Source organism: Dermacentor variabilis, unplaced genomic scaffold (assembly GCF_050947875.1).
Source record: "Dermacentor variabilis isolate Ectoservices unplaced genomic scaffold, ASM5094787v1 scaffold_15, whole genome shotgun sequence".
In the NCBI taxonomy this organism is placed as follows: Eukaryota; Metazoa; Arthropoda; class Arachnida; order Ixodida; family Ixodidae; genus Dermacentor; species Dermacentor variabilis.
Window position 1 is genome coordinate 3,857,130 of NW_027460313.1, and position 16,684 is coordinate 3,873,813.

A 16,684-nucleotide genomic window follows, 5' to 3' on the forward strand; every position below is an offset into this window, starting at 1 on the left:
CTATCATTCTTCTTTCCATAGTTCGTTGTGTCGTCCTCAATTTATGTAGAACCCTTTTTGTATGCCTCCAAGTTTCTGCTACGTACGTGAGTACTGGTAAGACACCGCTGTTATATACTTTTCTCTTGAGGGATAATGGCAACCTGCTGTTCATGATCTGAGAATGCCTGCCAAACGCATCCCCAGCCCATTCTCATTCTTCTGATTATTTCAGTCTCATGATCCGGATCCGCAGTCACTACCTGTCCTAAGTAGATGTATTCCCTTACCACTTCAAGTGCCTCACTACCTATCGTAAACTGCGGTTCTCTTCCGAGACTGTTAAACATTACTTTAGTTTTCTGCACATTAATATTTAGACCCACCCTTTGGCTTTGCCTCTCCAGGTCAGTGAGCATGCATTGCAGTTGGTGCCCTTAGTTCCTAAGCACCGCAATATCATCAGCGAATCGCAAGTTACTAAGGTATTCTCCATTAACTATTATCCCGAATTCTTCCCAATCAAGGTCTCTGAATAACTCCTGTAAACACACTGTGAATAGCATTGGAGAGATCGTATCTCCCTGCCCGACGCCTTTCTTTATTGCGATTTTGTTGCTTTCTTTATGGAGGACTACGGTGGCTGTGGAGCCGCTGTAGATATAGTTCAGTATTTTTACATACGGCTCGTCTATACCCTGATTCCGCAATGCCTCCATGACTGCTGAGGTTTCCACTGAATCATACGCTTTCTCGTAATCAATGAAATCTATATATAAGCGTTGGTTATATTCCACACATTTCTCTATCACCTGATTGATAGTGTGAATATGGTCTATTGCTGAGTAGCCTTTACGGAATCCTCCCTGCTCCTTTGGTTGACTGAAGTCTAAGATGTTCCTGATTCTATTTGCAATTACTTTAGTAAATACTTTGTAGGCAACGGACATTAAGCTGATCGGTCTATAATTTTTCAAGTCTTTGGCGTCCCCTTTCTTATGGATTAGGATTATGTTAGCGTTTTTCCAAGACTCCGGTACGCTCGAAGTCATGAGGCATTGCGTATACAGTGTGGCCAGTTCCTCTAGAACAATCTGCCCACCATCCTTCAACAATTCTGCTGTTACCTCATCCTCCCCAGCTGCCTTCACCCTTTGCATAGCTCCCAAGGCTTTCTTTACTTCTTCCGGCGTTACTTGTGGGATTTCAAATTCCTCTAGACTATTCTCTCTTCCATTATCGTCGTGGGTGCCACTGGAGCTGTATAAATCTCTATAGAACTCCTCAGCCACTTGAACGATCCCATCCATATTAGTAATGATATTGCCGGCTTTGTCTCTTAACGCATACATCTGATTCTTGCCTAGTCCTAGTTTCTTCACTGCTTTTAGGCTTCCTCCGTTCCTGAGAGCATGTTCAATTCTATCCATATTCTACTTCCTTACGTCAGCTGTCTTACGCTTGTTGATTAACTTCGAAAGTTCTGCCAGTTCTATTCTAGCTGTAGGGTTAGAGGCTTTCATACATTGGCGTTTCTTGATCAGATCTTTCGTCTCCTGCGATAGCTTACTGGTATCCTGTCTAACGGAGTTGCCACCGACTTCTATTGCACACTCCTTAATGATTCCCACAAGATTGTCGTTCATTGCTTCAACACTAAGGTCCTCCTCCTGAGTTAAAGCCGAATACCTGTTCTGTAGCTTGATCTGGAATTCCTCTATCTTCCCTCTTACCGCTAACTCATTGATCGGCTTCTTATGTACCAGTTTCTTCAGTTCCCTCCTCAGGTCTAGGCTAATTCGAGTTCTTACCATCCTATGGTCACTGCAGCGCACCCAATTTGCCGCTTTGACCCTAATTTATCGAAAGATTTTCGCACCGAGGGAACGTACCAATTCCTTCAATATATCTTTCACGTCTGATCACCATTTCTTGGATTACAGTTTCAGTTACCGCTATGCATCCAGTGGGATGAGGTGTGAGAAACGGTTAGCTGTGTGCAGTCCTGCCTGAATTTTGCATAAACTGCTGTTGGCTGCGGCCAGACAAATGAAGAAAAGAAACCAGCCTCAATTATGGTGCCTGCCTTACATGCTTACTGTTGTTTGTCCAGTCATCTCTCACGTCGCTAGGGCGTCATTGTATTATTGCCATTAGTTCTCCTTCAGTAAAGGTGTTCCTTGCATGGGGCTGTCCCTGTGCATCATATATGATGCACTCATCGCCGGAGGATAAAGAAATGAGATGCATTGTAGTTAATTAGTGTAGATTAGAGTGGTGGGACAATGAACGACGTTGCATTATTATTACTGTATCCACACGTCGGACGGCTTCGTAGACAACTGTTCCACAGGGAATTATTCCGCAACGCTCCCAGCTGCGAAGAGCATCCAGACAACGGACGAGGCGAACAACCCATGAAGAAGGTGGCAAAAATATTAGAGATGGCGGTGTCGCCGAAGGGAATGCCGTCCGCTTAGGATCTATGGAGTCGTCGTCGTGCACTTGCCTGTTAGTTCCCAACTAACGTTTGTGCTATTTTTTCCGTTTCTTCTTACACTCTCATCTTCCGCACCCCTTTTGCTCTTCCCAGGTACAGGATAGCCAACCGAAGATATCCTCTGGTTAACCTCCCTATGTTTTCTTTGTCGACTGCGAAGTATTCGGGACCAGTCGGCGCTCTTTCCGAGTTCGTTTGTCGATTTTAGGTGTTGTTATGTCTAAGGAGAGAGGTTGAACTGGCTGTACATAGCTTACGAGATTTGGCAGCGATTCCAACAAGCAACAGGCGCTGCTAGATCTCAGGACAAAGATGAAGATGTTTGCTAGGTCTTAATATCTTGTATATATGACGCAACGAACTACATTTTGCGTGAGGCTCGTGGTTGGCTGCGATGTTTTTTGTTGTTTCTGCTAATTCGGATGATGACGGTTGCTTTTTCTGAAACAATCTTGTTGATAAAACCTTTGAATTTTTTACGTTAAACGCACAGTGCTTGTTCCCAGACCTAAAAAGATATCTAAGAATAAATTCGCGTTGTCCGACCGCCAAATTGCCTATGTGAGAAATAGCTCGGTAGTTGGCGCCCGCGTGTGCCGCGAACGACATATTGTGAACAGCAGTCCGTGACAAGCAGTCACGTGGTTCGCCGTCCGGCATGGAGAATGCGGATTTATTCTTATTAACTTAGAAGCGTGAGTAGCGTGGTGGGTGGTTCTTCTTTAAGGCGAAAAAAAAAACGCGAGGCAAGACGCAGGACCAGAAGGAGGCACAGACACACACATAGTCGCCGGAGACGTCCGTGGGAGAGGACACACGTAGAAAGGAGCTGAGGGTACAAGAATACTAACTTAGAAGCGTGAATTACTGGGCCACTTAGTTAATGTTTAAAGCGAAAAAAAAAATCTGCGAAAACCAAGACGCAGGACCAGAAGGAGGTGCGCACACAGTCGCGTCTCACGAGTGTGTGTACGTGCCTCCTTCTAGTCCGGCATAGTGGTTTATGGCTGGCTTTTTTAAGTTGTTTTGCTTTAAGCAAATTTATTCCCATAGAGATAGTATATTAGCTCTAGAGAAGAAGCTTGGCGAAATAGCAGCAACCGTAAACACTTAAGCCCGTGTTGCGAAATCATGCTTGTAACGCTAAAAAGTTTAAATATATGATGCAAAATTAACCGTTTACACGCAGTGCGTACGTATGCATATGTGTAGTGTTCATTCCATATATGTACCGATTGCAAGGCGTGAAAGGGTCGTTTACAAACGCCTGAAGTAGATGGCGCCACCATACTGAGGAAAGCTCGTGATCGCGTTGATTGCTCGTCTGCCTGGGCGCCTGCAGAAAGTTGCAACATGGCGGTGCCCTCGCGCTTACCGAGATCCATGGAGGAAGGCAAATCCGAAGAGAAACCCTGACGTCGCTCTCTGAAGCTCAGGGACGGCGGAAGTTACTTTTAATCCGCCATCTTGTCGAGGCAGGTCCTCCTCTCTTCCTTACGTTTTTTCGACTTCGGCGCACCACCGCGCCGGGCTGCGCGGACGTGCGCGCGCCGTAGTCACGCGACCGACGCATCCGAGCGCGATGTACACCTGAGTCCATTTCTTCCGTATATTGCGCTCCAGCGCTGAAAGGTCGGTTCCCAGCAATTTTTACCGGCTTTTCTGAAAATAAATCTGTGCATTCTCATTGCACTGCAAGAATGCAGAGGCGATGGCCGGGAGCACAGGCACATCACGACCTGTGGCTAGCCCATCTGCAGCTTGTGAGAACGAACGCGTACGCTGGTCGTGGCTTTGTAGGAATCGTTTTCCTTTATTCAACTCGTTTCGGGCGGCCGCGCACCGCGGAGGCGCGATAAGACACAGCGCGCCGACGAAGAGGCCAGCAGAGCAGAAGGTCGTTACGCGTTTAAATACGCAGACTACGGCCTCAGGCTTATTGTTCTCTCGGTGAGTGAAGCTTCACGGAAACAAAGTTCTGTGGTATCCTCCACGCGGTGCCGAACAGTAAGTCCGTATGTGTGCAAATAGCGCGTCGACCGCGCCTGCGTGCGACCATCAGCCGTTTGATTTGCGGGCAGGCGTACGTTCTGCTCTCTAGTCTTGTTCACTTTCGCACTGCATCCGCCAACTTTCACTTGCCTGCGCCCCTCGAGAATACATATAAGTGCCCATAATTACTCACAGCGCGTGTCGGGGCCGCGTTCATCCCCTCTGTGGCCACTCTCTGGCCACAACAGTACCATGGTCCTTTCAAAACATCGTGCCCATTTAGTAATCCAAAAATCCAAAAATGCGACAGTGACACACCTGCTATGGACGTGCCCAGGATTTCACCTAAGCTGTGTCTGCCAACTCCGGGCAACAGGCCTTCGGCCTGGCTGCCCACCGGACGTTGAACATTGGATTCATCGGTCATATCAGTGTTCACTTCTAGATTTTTTGCACAAGGCAAATCTGTTTGCGTACTTTAACATGCTTTGTTTATGCCGAAGAGCAAGCTTTCGAGTTAAAGAAAAGCAAAAAAATTACTCACAGCAGCCGCTTATTTCCATTCCTTCCACATCGCTATGTTGCGTGCCACAAATGCATCGTTTGCTATTAAAAGCAGGAGCACTGCAGATCTGTCACTGACCTGCAAGGTACTTATTGTACATGTTTTGAAGCAGAGCGATCTGAGCCCTTGATGAGACGTCGGCATGTATCCGGCGAGGACGGCAAATATACGCCCATATCGTCCCTCGTGCGTGGCGTGGCACGTTACCTACGGCGTTGCGTGCGCGCCCGTTCCACGCTTTTTACTTCTCCCAGACCCACCTTGCTAAAACAGCCGGGAAAGCGCAGTCTAGATAACAAAGCGAAACAAAACACGGAGAATGCAGCAATCTTGCATACAGGACACCTTTGTCTACGGGGCAGAAGAAGCATGAGCACACACCACCATAAGAAAATTACCATTGTGCCCCGACAGCATGGCTGCTACCGCGAAATACACTACTGGACATCCTCCACAATTTTGTCCTAGCGCGCGGACTGGGTAGGGCGTCGCAATTTTTTCCTTCCTCCATGCCGATTTCAATACATGGGCGCTATGTGGTGCTTTTCCTCTTGAGCTCGTTATATTTACTCCATGCTTATTGTGTATACGTGTATTCACCACATACAATGTAGTTGGCATGGCAGATCCAGTCCTTCGTCGTTTTATTCAGAAAAAAAAAGTTAAGAATGCCTCATGGCTACATCAACAATAAAGATATTTTCTCGTTCGCTATGGTATGAATGGTTCTGAATTCATACGACGACGGTCTTTGTCAACTGCACGTGTCGTAAAAATTTCAATGAAGTCGCGTAGCTTCGGTACTTTTGAGTGCGGTTGGAGGGCAGTAAAAAAAAACAGCTTAATATTTAAAGCCGGTGAAGGACATAATAAGTTAAGACGAATATTACTGCATTGTTTTCGACAACCTGAGAGTCACTATTTTTTTTTTCTGACTTTCGAGTTACGCTGGGCGCATGTTTTTCTCATTTCGATCGAAGGAGGGCTACTTAAGGTAGTCCGTTGACTTATGAATAAGCGCTTTGCTGACTTATGCGTGAAATCCAACATAAGCCTGCAAGCCAATCGTCTACTTTCGCAACTTGAGCAGCCTAGAAAATAGTTCGTGAAAGGTGATTATCTAAGTATGTGTGGCAGAAAAGATATTATACTACTGATGCACCGACATATATAAATTAAGAATTATGTATCCGCAAATGCAAACAAGTTAAACACCATTTAGTGAATGTTTATATAAAATGGCCATTCGAAACATTTCTTTTTTCATAAAAAGTCATTTAAGTTTAGACGGGAAGCTGTCTTTCCCATGAAGAACAACTAATCTTGCAACCATCATGGAAATGAATAATCGTAAGGCAAACGTTAGGTAGAACACTAGATTATTTATAGATATACAGTGGAGCTTCGCGTAACTTGAACGAAGGATTTAAAAAGTGGTCAACCGCAGCTGGGTGACACCAACGACGTATGGTTTGCCTTCATGTAGCGCTCCTCAAAATATTTCTTCTATTCTGCCTAATTGGTTAAATAGCTAAGATCATTCAACATTATTTCATTCAGGTTATTTATTTGTTTATTTATTTATTTATTTAATATACTATCAGGGTGATACGACACTAAATAGGGGAGTGGTTACAGAGGAATAGTTTAAAGCGAACAAACAAGTGGAGTTCGTTCTCATAATACAATGATTCTCCTAAGCATACAATGTCAGCTAATGTTTCGCGGAAAAGTTGTTATCGCTGATGGCGACAATACTTCAGGGAAGGTGGTTCCATTCCTAAAATGTACGGGGGATGAAAGACTGAAAGGAAAACTTCGTGTGACATGAATCAGTTCCTACCTTACTCCGATGATCGACGAGGTTTCAGGTGTACGGAGGCCGCAGGATGAAGTCGTCGTGAAGTGTGGTTCATTAAAAATTTTATGAAATAGCGTAAGATTGGCGACTTTGTGACGGTTAGCTAGTGGAATAGGTGCTAGGCTAATTTTCATTAAGATTATAGTAATGGCACAGTCATAGTTAGAATGAAGCGGGTAGAGTTATTCTGTACTTGTTAAAGTGACGTAGTGAGATTGACATGACTGGGATTCGATATTGCCGATGCATATTCCAGTTTCGAGCGTATGACATTCTGACAAAGCTGTAACATTAAAGTAGTCGGTGCATTTAAAAAGGTGCGCCGTAAATACCCAAGCATGCGATTAGCATTGTTAAAGATTCCCTGTATATGAATGGTTCAATTTGATTTACTTGTAATGTGTATACCAAGATATTTATATGACTCGACGAAATCTAAGGGAACGCTGTTCAGATGATAGGTGCTAGGAGTATAGAATTAGATCCTGATACGCGCAATATTTTGCATTTGTTAATATTTATTTCTATTAGCTACTTACCGCACCAGTCATATATATTATACAAATCAGCTTGTATTCTTATAGTATCATCAGTGCTTTTAATTTCCCCGACGATCGTACAATCATCTGCGAACAGATGTGTGCAAGAAAATATTTTAGCAGTCAGATCATTAATATAGATGAGAAATAATAGTGGTCCCAGCATAGACCCTTCTGGTACACCCGATTGAACTTCAGTGATTGTAGAGTTACGGCCGTCAGCAGTAACAAATTGGAAGCGGTTAGTAAGGAAATGATCTATCCATTTTAAAAGGTTAGGATCGATATTCAGCAAGATTAGTCTAAAAAGTAGAAGGTCATGGCAAACATCAAATTCTTTGCTGAAATCCAAGAAGGCACAGCGCAGGATGAGCGATCTAGGATGCGATGCAGTTCATGAGTGAACGATAACTAGTTGTGTTTCGCAGGAATATCATTTTCGAAAGCCATGCTGTGCGCTAGTAAAATATGAGTTAGATTCTAGAGAGCTAGCTAGATTCATGAAAACAACGTGCTTTATTAATTTACAGCAACTATATGTGGGATATGGGTCGATTATTAAGAGGTGAGTTTCTGGGGCCAGATTTATAGATTGGAACCACGTTCCCAACTTTCCGTTCCTTTGAATGTTGGCACGAGTTAAGGGGTTGTCGGAAATTTTTGTTATTGTCACGGAACTAAAGAGGATAGTGTTTTTAAGGAACTTACTGTTAATGCAGTCGTAGCCTGGTGATGAATGATGCGGTAAACTATCTAATAACTTGTTAATTTCGTGTACCTCAACGCTCACAGGATGCATGGTTGGATGCATGGATTCGTGTTGGCATGTGATAGGAAATTAAACATTGCCAGTTTTCAGAAATTCATGTGTAAATGATTCATTAACAATGATCATGCATATGTCCTCGGAAACAGCATTTCCAAATTAATCTCCTAATCAAATATCATTGTTAGTTGTGTTTACTATGTGGCAAAACTTTTGAAGATTTCTTTTCAGTATTTCAGGTAGCCTACTACATAAGTAGTAGACAGCAGTTTTTAGAGCTGCTACGTAGATATCTGAAGTGGATTTATGGGATGCCCAGCGCGTGTCGGTAGGGGATAATAGAAGCGCTTTAGATGACCGGAGTAGCATAGCGCTTGCTAAGTGCGTTTCGTTGCGTTATAGAGGTGGTTTAGAAATGACTGATACAATTTTTTGTGGCAACGAACATGCCGCTTGGTGATTTTTATTTCGGCGTTTAAAGAAAGCCAGCTAAATGTGAGATAAACCAGCGTCACTTGGCTGCTGCACAATCCTATTGCAGTGCGCTTGCGCAATCCTATTGGAGTTATTTGGATATAGAGGGCAACTTGGCGGCTTGAAGTACAATTAAGTGAACGTGTTGATGTACAACAGTGTCATTGCCTTGTTTCCTTAAGTTCCGAAGCGGAAGAGTTTTTTTTTTGACGTTTGATTGCCTTACCATTCGCTCGCATATGAACACAGCACTGTTCTTTCACATAGGTACAACGTGTTGTTCCTCGTGCTGACCTACGTGGTTCCAGTCATTACCATGGTGGTCACCTACACCGGCATGGGCGTTGTTCTGTGGGGAAGCCGAGGAATAGGAGAGTCCACTGAGAGACAGCAGAACGTCTTGCAAGCAAAACGGAAGGTAAGACCTTCGCTCGGCGTTACGGAATAATTCACCTGAAAGGAAGTTTATTTTAGTTATCAATGCACTAAGTCACATTTACGGTCTTGCCACACGTTTTTCTCGGCGTTAGAGTGAAGAAATAGAACGAAAAATATCTTCTTTGTCATTCGTAACCTTGTTGCATTTGTTGCACGCCGAATGCCAGCGAGTATAGCCATTGAAGTGCAGAAAAGGATATGTCTTGAAAGATGATGGAACCGCCGAAACCAAGGACACCCGAAACAAATGCAAAAAAGCAAGCACAAACTCCCGCTATGCGGGACCAATTACCACTGTTGTTGCAGCACTTACCTGCGGCCCCATATTCTATTCATCTAGCCCTGGTGCGCACAATCTAGCGTATTGTACAACAATGGTAAATTATAGAAACTTATGTGCGCCCTACATGGTTGCTATACTACAGCTGCAACATGCTTCTCTAGCCTGTTTGAAAGGATTGATTTGAGCTGCACGTACGACGTCTATTGACAACGAGTGGTTTGCATAGTTTGCAAATGAGCATGCGCAGCAACCGCCTCACTGCTGGCGGTCGTCACGGCTGACTGCGCATTTGCAATCAGGCGTCCAGTGCCGCTGAAGGGGCAGCAGGAACGTGGAACCAAATCCTACATTGCACGTCTCGGTCAGCTGCCGTAAATTTGTCTCTTACGCTTCTTTTGTCAGCTCTTTGTCTCTGCATATGAAATTTCACGGCAATCATTGTTCACGTTATTCGACGATGTGGGTTCATGGCACAGTATGCGACGGTAACATTCGCATAATATTAGTTACCAGCTGGCAGCAGCTGCGCGAAATATACAGGCTCTATGCCTAAAGCAAGTGCGCAGTGCATGCTTATACCCACGATAACAGTTTGGTGGAATGGGAGAGAACCCAAATTCTTACAGGCAAGTTTTTTGTGCGCAAATATTTCAGAGCAGTGTTTGCCGAGAGACCAGTAATACATATATTGTTTAAATAATTCATGATAGCTAGTTAAATCGATTAAACGGAAAGAATGCCCCTGTCTGTAGAAACAATTGCTGACGAATCACCGTCGGTCGCAATATTTTGTCTGGTATATATGGCTAGTTTTATTTTTTAAGCTTGGCGCATTGCAGGTGGGACCCCCGTGCTTATTGTTGCCGACCTATGCAAGCGCACTTACGTCACAGTGGCAACCTCCAAGCACATAAAATACCGCCTTTCCTGAATTTTTATATTACAGTGTAATGGTCAACGCTCGAATTTCCAGCGCCTTATAAGGGCTAGAAGCGGCGAGACCAGCAGTACTGCCGTATTACGTGCTGGCGCACAAGAGCACTCCTTATTGCGAGCGTCGTCCGCTACGGTGCCCGCTTGAGAAGTGAACACATGCTCCCTTTAATATCCGCGGAGCCCCATTGTTCACGTTCAGTACCCAGTATGAGCTGATAAATTTCTCTTATTATTGGTAGTTTCGTCTTATTTCCATGGCGCATGCTAGCCTCCACTAATACCAAAGGAACATGTAAAGGGCGTTGCAGATAACACATCTTATTCTGTCTATTGTTTATTCACATGCGTCGCTAAAGCGAGGCCTAAATGCGGTTCGTACTGTATCAGCGCAACTACCCCTCAAGGAGCAAAACGCCAGTTGGTGAAAATGACGCATCATAATAATCATTATTTCTGGCGTTTCACGGGCCAAATCCACGATCTGATTATGAGACACGCCGTGGTGGGGGACTCCGGATAAATTTTGACCACATCGGGTACTTTAACGTGCACCCATTGAACGGTGGACGACCGTTTTCTTTTGCGTTACGCCCCCATCGAAATGCCGCCCCCGCGGCTCCGGGGTTCGATCGCTTGACCTCGCGCTTTGTAGCGTAACGCCATAGCCACTAAACCACCACGGCGAGTCGAAAGTGGGCATCCATTACGGAACTTATGGAAACATTTGTTAATCCTGATACAATGTCATAAAAATAAGAAAATGCGGCCACAGGATGTTTGTTTCCATTCAGAAACAATTATGGGTACGAAATTATGCAGACATCATGCAGTTCTGCTCGTGGCGATGCGTGGAGATATGCCGAGATGGCAGTACCGTATTGAGCACTGGGATGTCAGCAGAACTCTCTTATGCGTAGCAATACAAAGTAACGGCAACAAATATGACATCAGCTTTATTAAATTTGATCGGGAACTTCAATTATTAGCTGCATGTTTATTATCAAAGTGTATTAGCTGTGTGGTCAGAGCCAGAGAAGAATGCAGGTCGCAGGGTGCTGTGCTAGTGGAGATGACAGTGTGGTTTTTGTTAGTTAGTGCAATGCACGGTTGCTTTTCTCTTGACACCAAAATAACAGATGTGTATTCGTACAAAGACACCTGCATGCGCTACAGGTTGTTAAAAGTCTACGTGAGCCCTGTTCTCCGAATTCTTTCAAAACTCTTAGACTCACCGGTTCAATACCTGCCATTACAGATTGAGGGCTAAAATACAGGCGGGTCAATAACTCTACGGGTGAATAACTCTTGAGCAAAGTGCAAATTTCGCTTCAAATATGCTTAAAAAAAGATTTTGAGCTTACCGCACTGCACTGCTCAGGATGGAATTTTGCAGAAAGAACGAATATTGGAGTTCATGTCATTCAGCGTCACACCTAACACGGTTAATTGCTTGGCCTTAAAAAAAAAGTGCAAATCTGCCTCCGTTTATGGCGATGCCAACCGCTGCCGCGACGGCAGAAGCATAAATTTGTTTCGCCGCCTACGGAGGCTGCCAAAAGCAGCTTGTCTGAGCGGGTTGCCGCGTTTTGCCCTCTCTTCTGGAAGACGCGGCAACTCTCCCGTAAATGCTTCTTTCTGCAGTTGCTGGCAGGCGGTGATGCAAGTGTAGGCTTGCGCCATAGCGGCAGCAGCTAGCATCTCCATAAACGAAGGGAGCACTTTTTTCTTTAAGGCCAGGCAATTAACTGTGTCAAATGTTACACTGAGCGGCACGAACACCAATATGCGATCTCTCTGCAAAATTTCAGCAAGTGCTGCGCTAAGCAGAAATTTTTTTTAGCGCTTTAACCCAAATTTGCACGTCTTGCGTTCGTGCCGCATTGTGACGCGACATTATGGCAAATATTCTTACTTGCTTCTGCTGTTGTGAGCTCTGTTTATGTAGTAGCGGCAACAGACGTGAGCTGGTGTAGTGGCTGACTTGGTGCAATGAGTGGCCAGCGTTGACCATTTAGAGCGCAGCTCTTAGGCGCCCGGTCCTGCGGCGAGTGTCTGCGTCGGTATCATTGGTATTGCCCCTCGTAACTGAGCGAACAAGCGCAGCGAAGGATTAAAGCGAACGCGGAGCTCAGCGGGAGATGAAAGACGGCGACAGCGAATATGGCGCGAGGAGGAAAGCGGAAGAGGAGATTATGGTGAAAGCGTGAAAAGAAAAGCGTAGTTCCGCACAAGACAAGCTTTGTGGTGACGATGACTATGAGATGGCTTCCGAGTAGCGCGCGCCGCCTGTATAGAAGCAAAGCGCTGCATGAGTGAAAGTCTAAGGCGGCTGCTGCTGTGAATCGCGCCCACGCATGACCCACGCGCTGCCTGACGTTATGTCCCCGATTAGCGCAGCAATGTCCTCGATTTTAACGATCGCGGCAATGTCCCCAATCGTTACGTCCACGACTAGCGCGGTGCCCCACGAGACAGATTGTCCGCGCCAGCTAATATTTCGTGAAATGAAAACACGTCTATAGCTGCGCTCAAATTTCGCATTGTAGAGTATCGTAACCGTCGGTGAATGTTCTTTTTCCACCGAAAACTTGACCACAAAATGTAGCTGGCACTGTGGTGCTTCCATGAATAATAAGCCGTAATTGAAGGACGTATGAGTACAATAATGTAGTCTGGGCTTCTATGGGAGTTTTGCTACCACGAATACATATACGTTGTCTTAGTTGGGCACGCACCTGTTCCGCCTCACACTGTTTTTTCGCAATTACACCGGACACATAACCCAACGACGCATGTGTCCTCCTGATGCGAACAGAATAGCAAACCATGCTCACAGTGTGGTGCGCTATGCGCGCATGCGCATACCATCAACGACCGGGCCGTTTCTAACCGTTATAATGCGCTGACGCGCCATGTGGTCGACTCACACGTGATATTGTTTAGATTTGCCAACCAGAAATGTCAAGTAACCAGAACTGACGTAGCATGACCCAACAACTTCATAAACCCTACCACAATTGTCCTGTGTCATCGTAACAACAATTCGTCAATCGTGACATGGGAAATTTTGGCTTCTTGGCAAAGATACAGCCTTGCAAGCGCCCATCCCCGTGTATTCTTCAAGTTATAGCTGATACAACACCTACATTTATTCCATTTTGCCTTTCGTGCCATTTCAACAATAACGTTGCTCTTCTTAAAGGCAAATTATGTCTTAGCGGGTGATTACCTTTGTGCCATATCTGGTGTGTTTGTAGTCTCTTTCTTCGGCCGATCATGGAGGTGGTGCAGCCTAAAAATGTGCGCTATATCTGGTACTGGGTTATTCCCCATGGGACCACTGGTCGCCGTGATGTTCCGTGTATATATATATATATATATATATATATATATATATATATATATATATATATATATATATATATATATATATATATATATATATAAGCAGGAGCATCGCACGTTTAATTGTAATGCGAAGATGTGGGTTTGTATCCCACCTGCGGTCAGCCGTTTTTTTTTATTCATGCACTATCATTCTCATTTGTTTATACATTCTTTACTCCAGTTAAGAACTGCACAACATTTTGCCTCTGCTGCCCTTGGTGATATTGTTTGTGGGCTGTTCCTGATATACTGATATATATATACATATATATATTGTGAGCAGAATTCATACACTTCACCTTCTCATCCGTACATACTCATAATCACTGTTTTGGACGCGTGTCTGAAGACTCTGACGGCCTAAACGTTATCTCATAAGTGGTGGAGTGTGCTGTCTGGTTCCTCAGTCATCTCGCTCTCGGTCCCTCTCCACCTTCAACCACACTACATCCCTGGAGCTTTGCTCGGGATGTCGCCTCTACGAACTCAACTTGACCATGTGGCAAGACCAGCAGACCAACACCGCGACAGTAACCTTGCTTGCTACGGCGGGAACCCCTTCTTTGACGGGCACCACCCCTCTGTAGGGTCCTCATGTGCTCACTGGACTTCGTGGTGAGGACGTCGAAGACTGATTGGAGCAGTACGAGAGCATGAGCTCATTTAACTACTGCAACTAAACTGCAAAACTTGCGCACGTCGCATTCTACGTAATATGTGTCGCTAAAACTTGGTGTTGTAACCATAAACTCCATTTCGTAAACTGTGTCACGTTTAAACATTACGTACGCCATATTTTTTCGAACGTTTCTTTCCGCTCAGGCATCGTCAAGAAGAAGCACATGGCAGAGTCATACACTTCCTACGTAGAGGACGTCCTCACTCTCTGCCGCCGTGTTAGCACCTCAATGGTGAAGAGTGACAGTGTACGCCACCTGCTTAAGGCTATTGGGACTGTGGCACTCAAGGCTCTTGTAGTGTGAACCCCACAACCATCGAAGACATCATCAGTACGTGTCAGCGCCTCGATGAGCTTCTTATGATCCGCTTACACCAAAGCAACCTGATTTCAGGGTGTCCAGCCATGGCGAGCGGCATGCACCGATTCACTCTATCATACGAGAGGAACTCTACCCACAAGTTTCGTTAATCCTTTTTGAGATCCATGTGATACCTCCTGGTGGTGGCCTATGCCATAACGGGAGTGAAGAAATAGCTGCCGTGACGTGCCCACAAGTGCCGGGCCCACACCCCATACCTACACCATCTTACACTCACATTGCTTCTATAGTGCCAGTCACCAAGCAGCCACCACAGCAGGCACCTGCACTGCGTAGTTCCTTGAATCCTATCACTGCAAGACTGCCACGGCTTCAGTCTTGCAACACCTGGAGACCAGCTCGACATATCTGCCGCTATTGCGCATCCGTGCCCAAATTTCGAGGTTTTGCCGACGCTGTGAACAAGACGAAGAACGTGGCTATGCCGGATTTAAAAGGGATGAGTTTTCTGGCCATATACCACAATGTCGGCGCTCGCCCTACAATTATCCACGACGTTCACACTCTCCGCAGGAATTCAGCGCTGCCGGTTCATTGCGCTTCCCGCGTCGTCGCTCTCCGTCACGGATGCGCCGCTCCTCTTTTCTCATTCCACCGGCTACTTTGACCTCCGATCACCGCCCGGGAAACTAGATAATGCAGCTTCGGGAGGGAAAGCTACCTCCTTCGGACAACATGAAACTTCTCCGGAACGCCCGTCAAATGCACGTTTGCCTATGCGCTTTATTTGATGCGCTTTTATTTGAGCGCTTTATTTGATGTATTTGGTGTATGTTGAAGGTGTACGGGCTGAAACGTTGCTTGGCACGAGTGCATCGCTTTCTTTTATTAGTACTGACTTGTGTTCTCGCTCATGAAACGTGAAGACACTGTATAATGGCCTGCCCTTCTCTTGTTCTAATGCAGTTCTTATTCAGCCCTCCTGTGTTTGCACTACATGTGTTTTCATTGATGGCATCCTCCACCATATTCAGTTTGTCATGCTGTCTTCGTGTACACACGCACTGATTTAGAGATGGGATTTCCGGTCCTCAATGTCAGCTTTAATATCTTGTCGTCAGCGAATGACACTGAATTTCATCCGATGTCGAAGCTCAAAGTCTGCGTTTCAACACATTTACCAGCTGTGCCATTCCTCCGGGCAATGACCATATTCTAACACTGGCGTCTGGTTCTATTGTTAAGGGTGATGTTTTCCTTGCATTGAGCGGTCGCTGCATATCTGGCGGGCTTAGCCTTGTTGCTAGCCAGTGCAATTTCACGATGGTAGAGCATTTATGGTTGTACTTAACCCTTCTTCTTCTCCAGTTTTGCTCTCCCTGGGTGCCACTGTGACTTGTTTTACTGACACCGAACCTTTTTGTCCACCCCAACTGATGATCATGCTGTGACTGCTGCTATAACAGCAGCGATAAATCCCAATCTGAGTGCAGCGTAGAATGAACAGCTTAGGGCCCTACTACAGAAAGAGAGCGCTTTATTTGATGTTTACTCCGAGCTTCTAGGGCGCACTTCCACCGCAGTGCATCGCATCGAAACCGAAGGCAGTTCAATTGTACACCACCACCCACACCGGGTGTCTCCCGCTGAACAGAAAATCATTGTGGACAACGTTGATGACATCCTCAAAAGAGATATCATTCTGCCGTCGTCCGCTTTTTGGTGGTCTCGTGTTGTGTCCTTCTGGAAGAAAGACAGATCTGCACGATTTCGCGTTGATTATCGATCACTTCATTAAATCACGCGCAATGACGTATGTACGATGCCTAGAATCGACGGTGCCATTGAATCCCTCCAGTGCGCTGACTGTTTTTCAAGTCTAGACCTCCGATCAGCATACTGGCCAGTACCTACGCAGGAAGCTGAAAAAACACCATTTGCAACACCAGATAGATTTTACGAT

The 16,684-nt window shown here is 45.4% G+C and overlaps 1 protein-coding gene across 1 annotated transcript in view; it reads left to right on the plus strand.

Moving 5' to 3' along the window:
* The window catches only part of LOC142567974 (tachykinin-like peptides receptor 86C), a 376,423-nt gene that overhangs the window by 336,656 nt on the left and 23,083 nt on the right, over positions 1 to 16,684 (plus strand). The window contains exon 3 of the mRNA XM_075678072.1: positions 8,944 to 9,094. Within this exon, the coding sequence (XP_075534187.1) occupies positions 8,944 to 9,094 (151 nt within the window). The remainder of the gene's footprint in view (positions 1 to 8,943; positions 9,095 to 16,684) is intronic.